Here is a 7,510-nt window from a genome sequence, read left to right as displayed (position 1 = left end):
AAAAAAAAACTAAAAAAAAAAAGAAAGAGATATTTTCATTAACGTTATCTTAGAAATAAATAGAGGAAAGGGTTTGGGGTTTTGTTAGCTGCTTTGACTGTGAAATTTTTGCCCTATTGGTTGGCTATTTGGTACGGTCATTAATAATCAGAGATGCATCAACAAGTGTGTATTTCAATGTCTGAATAATTTTGCTACTTCTTCTGATGTAGAATGACTGCCAACGGTTTTGAACACTGTAGGAATTCACTCCCACTTCACCCCATGGATCTGGCATATGTGTTCTATGCCTATGGAGTACAGAACTGCAGACTTGGCACCTCATATAGATGTTATGGCCACAGAGTCTGCAGGTGAGGCTTGCCTACTACAGTCATAAAACTGAGATACAAGCAAGGTTTAGCATCCCTGGTTGACTTTAGCTACTCCACCCCACAGGAAATTTTCACATGGATAAAGAGAAAATGCTTCATGTATTTTCCCTTATAATTAAAAATGTCATTTTTGGAAAGTAGAAAATAGAACTCATTATTTACTAAGTTCTAGCTTCCACCATCTCCAAAGCTAAGAATTTTATCAGATAGTATCTTAGGCCTAAAGGAAAGCTACCCCCATCTTGCTGTAACTGCTTTTTTTCTAATGAACCCGCCAACGTATTCTAAACTTGCCTTGATTTATGACATTGTTTGTTCTACAAAAACTATAAAACTTCATGAAACTGATTTCACATTGGAGCATGGTATTTGGGAGGTGAGCTAAACCTATGTTCCTGGGCCATGGTTACTCCAAAAGCCTTAGAATAAACACTTACTCCTATAACATGGACACAGACAGCAAGTAATTGGTTTGAACCAATAAAGATCACATGATCCTGGAATAGAACGTGATATTAAATGACTGTAACACAACCAACTCCCAAAGCAAGTACACATATTTCCACACAATGGAAAGAGGAACTGATATGTTCTTAGTTCTTTTTGTTTGTTTTGAAATAGGGTCTCAAACTACAGCACAGGTTGGTCTTGGATTCATGATAATACTCTGCCCCAGGAGCCATGCCTGCCTAGTTTGAGAACTGGGATTGCAAGAATGTACCAACATAACTGACTATGTGTTGATTCGTTACACTAATATCTTTGAGGAGTGGGTGTGGAAATATCAGTTTAATGACAAGGACTATATGCTTGCCATTACCGCTTTTCCTCAGAACATTTCATTATTTTAGAAATATGTTTAAAGAGATAATAAGAAAGTTATCAATGATCGATATATTTCCCTTAAATCACCTCCAGAAAGAATCTCAAAATTTAAAATGAAAGAAGTGTTTTTCTATTGTTGCTGCTATTGTTTTGTTTCTTTTTAAAAAATATTATCCATCAGAGATGGAGAGATGGTTCAACAGTTAAGAGCATTGGCTGTTCTTGCAGAGGACCTAAGTTCAATTCTCAACATTACACTGTCTTCAAAAGGGATCTAATGCCCTCTTCTGTTTTTTTCTTGGGCAGAGGAGGCGGGGGAGGCACACATACACATGACCAAACATCTAAACACAAAAAAGGAAAAAAAATTAAAGTTTTGCCCATTCCTCTCTTTTCACAAATAATATGAAAACATTTCAAAGTTAACATGCCCTACATATCTCTTAAGAAAGGATGATTTATTATGGAATCTGCAGGATTCTCAGAAACACCATCACTCTATTGCCAAGAGGCAATTGAATATATATGTACACACACACACACACACACACACACACACACATATATTTATACAAAAGGGGTTCACAGGAAGGAGCTCTGCCATAATGATTTATCAAAATTGTTGACTGCCATCCTTGCTCAGAAATCTATGTGGATGCTGACATTTCCATGGGTCTCTTGGAGCAATGTTAACAATAGTATTTGAAAGAAAAAATACCATTATACTGAGTGGCTCAAAGCGTTCTCTGTCCAATTTTAGAAAATAGTAACTTGAGTTCTGCAACCAACACAGTCATGTATTATACATTCCTTAAACAATGAAAGAAGAATTTGGACAAGAATAGAAAGCTATTTTCCATAGAATTGCAAGGTAAGGGTAGCCAGCATGTCTCTGGATACATAAGAAAAACCCGCTATGGTTAAATAATAAGAAACCCAGGGGTACCAATAATATAGCCAAATGAAAGCCTAGAAACGATTGCATGCTTAACCCCATGCTGGCCTAATTATAACTCCAAACATCTCTAACATTAATAAACACTCACAAGAGGCTTAGGTCTGGGAGTAATGCATGCATTTAAAAAGACATTTTTTTCTCAATGAATATATACTTTTTTTTCCCCACTGGAATAAGTTTCAAATCGCATAACGACAGGACACCATGCACCAATTAGATGGTATAGTGATGCGTTATGTGTGTAATCAAGAGACCCAGACAGAGACCGTTCATCATCCTGTGTGTGGGTATTGGGTTGCTACACAGATTCACACATGAGGAGCCATGTAGCTGTCCTGGGGGACAGAGACTCACCCGTGCTTGTAAGGACGTGGACATTTCTCATCACGCCTTCGGTGTAAGCACCTGGTTCGTAGCTGTCCATTTCCCCTGTGACGATGTGAGCTACTCTTGCAGCTCGTCCTCTGATGGCACCTGCAGCTCGGTCTAAGTTATCAGCATCCTGGTCCCTCAAGGCGATAATGCATTTGTTGACGTCCTCCAGGATGTGGCTTTCTGTAAACAAACAGAGCAGGTTACTTGTATGTGTGCGTTTTGGTCACACAAATGTAGTAGACTGCAGGATTCTTAACTTTTTACTTCAGACAACTATGTACTGTGGGTACTGAGAAGTAATTATGAGGTTAAGTTACAGGGGTTTTTAAATTCCATTTCTTTACTTATTAATAGTAACAGCCATAAAATGTAAAATTGGATTTTTAAACAGAAAGGTTTAAGGTATACCGGGGATGGCTCTGCTGGTGAAGTTCTGCTGTACCACAGGAGGGTCTGAGTTGGGCTCATGAAGACCCACTTCATCTCAGGGTATCTGGGCACTACGGCTATATATGCAACCACAGCACTATGGCTGGGGACAGGGACAAGGATTTCTAGGAAGCCAGTCTAGACAAACAAACAAACCAGTGAGATGCACACTCAATGAGAGAATCCCTTCCCCCACCCCCAAATAAGGTGAACAATGATAAAAAAGAATGTATCCAATAACATGTTCTGTCCTTCTCATGCTCATGGACAGACAAACACACATGCACACGCACACACGCACACACACACACACGCACACACACACACACACATACACACAGAAGGAGAGAGAATTGTCTACTCTGACAGGGTTAGAGTGTCAAAAGACAACAGAGAGTTATTATTAGGATCTGAAAACCATTTGTTCTATTATTAATATTCTCAAAGGAAAGTGAGGTGACAATATGAGGAAATATATGTAATATCAACAATTAAAAACAGTGATCGTTTTTGGTTCTTGTTTTTGTTTTTGTTGTTGTTGGATTTTTGTTTTTTGAAATAGGATCTCACCCATTCAGACCTGGGTGGCCCTGAATTTTTCATTCTTCTGATTCAGCTTCCCAAGTTCTGGGATAACAGCCATTCATCAACAGACATATGATATTTATAATAAATTAAAAAGAATTTCATAACTAGTGATTTAGCTTCAAGCTTGATCACATGAACTCCCACGCAAGAAAATTAAAGTGTGATTTATCAACATACACAAAAATAGCTATAACAAATGATCTTAGTATCCCATAACATCATATTAACTTTTTTTGTCCTCTCTGTTTTGTTTCTGGTAGATGTGTTTGTGTACATATGTGTCTTTGTAAATTAATCACATAATGTAAGTTAATTGCAGTCATATTTTCCTATTAATGTATACTTAACAATGAAAGAAGATTATGGGCAAGAATTGGATGCTATTTCCCACAGAACTGCAAGTTAAAAATACTCATATGCTTCTACATGCATATACACATTCCTAAATATATATATGCATACATACACTGTGACATATATATGTGTGTGCGTGTGTGTGTGTGACTGATACACATACACACACACGCACACATGTATATATATTTAATTCCTAAATATAACCATTTTGGTCTGTATAGTGTTATTTTATAAGCATGTTTTCAGGGATGAACCATTTAGTGTGGATTAATCAATTTATGTGCTCTTCCTTGGGAAGAGTACTTCTCCCTCTCTCCACATTCCTTATTGTCCCATAATTTCTTGTACAATGTTGAGGTCTCATGGGCTTTCCCCTGCCACATGTACTTTGGCATGTCTGTTGTTGACTTTATACATCACACATTTGGGCCATCCAGTTGGTGCGATGTTATGGGTATACCACTGATATTACTAGGAGACACAATCTCACAGAAAACTCCCTGGTCCTCTGCTTCCTACTGTCTTTCTTCCCACTCCTCTGCAATGTTCCCTGGGAGTTATGTACAGGGGTTAATTTGTAAATGTATCCATTGGGACTGAGCTCCCCTCTTTACTGTAATCAGCTGTGTCAGTTGTGTTTCCCCTCGAAGTTTCATTGATGAGAAGTTAAGGTTATATTTGTCTGAGGTCCTAAGGACAAATACTTACAAGGTATTTGTACTTAGAAGGGACAGATACTTAGAAGGTAGTGACAGATTCTGCTGGGTTAGTTTTCGACTGCAGGTTCATCTCCTCTCAGGAAGTTGATGATTTAAAAATGCTATTTATCCAGATGGTGCTGGTACAAGCCTTTAATCCCAGCACTCAGAAGGCAGAGGCAGGTGGATTTCTGTGAGTTCAATGCTAGTCTGGTCTACAGAGCGAGTTCCAAGACAGGCACCAAAGCTACGTAGAGAAACCCTGTCTCAAAAAACAAAACAAAAAAAAATGCTATTTCAAGGACACAAAGAGTGTTGTTACAGACAGAGAACATCTAGAATGTTGTGTTTTGAAAACTGACACTCAGGGAAGCTGATCTAAGACTCCAGAGTAGCTAGCCATTCTTTTAAGACTGGGAAATTGCTGAATTACTGGCAATTCCCATCGATTAGTTATGGCCATCCCAGAATGCAAAGGGTGATTTCTGTGATGCTGGAAAAGAACCAGACCTGGGCTAAATGGAACCGATCTGTCACCCAGAAGCACTCTCTCCCCTGCCGGCGTCTCAGGCTAACTCTACCTTCCATCACTGAAGCAAGCGAGCACAATGAGATTTCAAAAAGGCATTTACAGAAATGTCCATATTATTTTTTTTTACTTATTTAGTTTTCTCTAATACAAGTCACAGCGTAAAGGTCAACTTCACTGCTTCAAGTAATGTAGAAAAAAAAAAAGACGTACAATGAAAATAAGTTTGTCATTATTTGGTCTCCAAAATACAATCTTATAAATCAACAGTCCATAGAGTAGATTGAAACCGTAAGCATATTTTATCTGCAAATATGAGACTTGCTGAAAAGTAAGCTTTATTTCTCATGAGTTAATCTGGACTTTGACTGTAACAATGAGAAAGGCAGAAGGAAAATGAACTTAACTGTAGACCAGACACTGAGAAAGAGCACAGCACCAATAGTGCCCCACCTAACAGGAGTCTGTGACAAAATAATAATTTTAATAATGATAATAATATGCAATTATTATTATTATATGACAATGACGATAATAATAATAATGAGGAGGAGGACAAAAGCAAGAAAAAATTGAAATTGCTGCTTTTTGGCTTCTGTTTTCAAGAGCAACATAAAATGGCATTACTAAATTGGGAAGATCAAGGTGAGCTCAGTTTACCTGGTATGTATGAGTCTCAAGAGCGAAGCTGAGTTTAATTATGAGTAAGTGATATTCATCTCATAGGCCTGGAACTACATCTGTTTATTTTAAAACATTCCAAAGACAGAGAAGTGTTCCAGGAACAATAACCAAAATACAGCAAGTTTTTCCTCTTTCCACAAAAATGCCATAAAATAAAAAGTAAATGAATGCAACTGTGTAAGATAACTGTTATTTGTTTCTATTTAATGATAGTCAAAATTTCTTTTTAGCAAGAATTCAATCTCAATGATTAATGGCTCTCAAAGACTTATGCATGTACTACTTTGATAGTAACGTACATATATACAGGTCTTCCAGTTTCTAATTTTCTTCCTGTTGCTGGGATACAACAAATTTACCAAAAGCAATTTAGAGAAAGGGTTTATAGTAAGTTGGGCTTCTAAAAATGAAAATTTTCTGTTCTGGCAAAGGACTGTTAAGGAACAAAGGCAGGAAAAATATATTTCCAAGACTTCTGTTAGAGGAAAGACTAGTATCACAGTTTTACAAATGATTCTTTGTTTAGAAATTGTGTTTTATGTGTATGAGTGTTTTGTGTGGGAGTATAGATTGCACCTCATTCCTGCAGTTGACAATGGCAGCCACAAGAGGGCACCAAGTCATCTGGAACGAACATTAAAGTCCTCTGTACTCTGTCACGTGGGTGCTGGGAATGGAACTCTAGTCCCCTGGAAGAGCAGGAGGTGTTCTTAACCACACTGAGCCATGTCTGTAGCCTCCAAATAATTCTTAACATTCAGTAATAATCAACAAAAAAGTAACCAAATGACAAACAAAAGACCTGAGCAGACATTTAATCTGAGACTATAAACATGCCTCAAATAAATAAATGCAAATATTCTCAAAATGTTATCTCTTCAAGTGAGTACAAAGGAACATAGTACACACATCTTTTAAAGTATTGAGATCCACGCCTCTGAGAGCAATAAATTCTGGAGAGGAGATGGAACAAGAGGAACTTTCCTTCACTCTTGGAACAAATACAGTTTGGGGCAACCACGGCAAGAGAGTTTGCCAGTGCTTCACCAGATTCAGTATAGTAGAAAAGACTGTGAAATATAAGAATGACACTTCCTGTTATTTGACGAACTGTAAACCTAAGTTCATACTGCACAGACATATTATCGTTGCCAAGATGGAGTCAACGAGAATGCCCTTCACTGTGTGAATCACCAAGCTTCGGAACATCCAGTCAATGGAATAATACAAAACAAGATGTGATTAAACAAATTGTCAACTAAGAATCGTTACAGGAACAACTTAAATGCACTCACAACGTGCATAGGGAAAGGGATCAAAGCGTATGATTACAACCACACGGTGTGAGGCAAAGGAAAAGCTATGCAGACAGCGAATGACCACTGACTTTTATCTGGTGGAATGCACAACTTAAGCACTGGAGATTCTTAACGAAGTAAAAGCATCTGTATAATATCCTAATGGTGGACACATCTCAACATGGACTTGTCACACTCATAGAATGGACACTCTAGAGTAAACCCTGACATGGATGCATAATTTCAATATGTGACAACTGGAAATTCCACTGATGCTACTTTATCAATAAGGATGGGACCAGAAAGATGGTTTGGTCTACAAAGAGCTTTGCCTTGCTGCCCAGTGTCCTCAATTCAATGCCCAGAACTCATATAAAGGTGATCACAGACTGTGT

General features: G+C 37.8%; 1 protein-coding gene across 1 annotated transcript in view; it reads right to left on the bottom strand.

The window, feature by feature from the left end:
- Positions 1 to 7,510, bottom strand: part of Ctnna3 (catenin alpha 3) — a 1,290,503-nt gene that overhangs the window by 326,637 nt on the left and 956,356 nt on the right. The window contains exon 12 of the mRNA XM_013351193.2: positions 2,512 to 2,712. Within this exon, the coding sequence (XP_013206647.2) occupies positions 2,512 to 2,712 (201 nt within the window). The remainder of the gene's footprint in view (positions 1 to 2,511; positions 2,713 to 7,510) is intronic.

This window comes from Microtus ochrogaster, linkage group LG2 (assembly GCF_000317375.1).
Source record: "Microtus ochrogaster isolate Prairie Vole_2 linkage group LG2, MicOch1.0, whole genome shotgun sequence".
Taxonomy (NCBI): domain Eukaryota; kingdom Metazoa; phylum Chordata; class Mammalia; order Rodentia; family Cricetidae; genus Microtus; species Microtus ochrogaster.
Note: the sequence above shows the minus strand (reverse complement) of the source record. Positions and strands in the feature narration are given on the sequence as shown.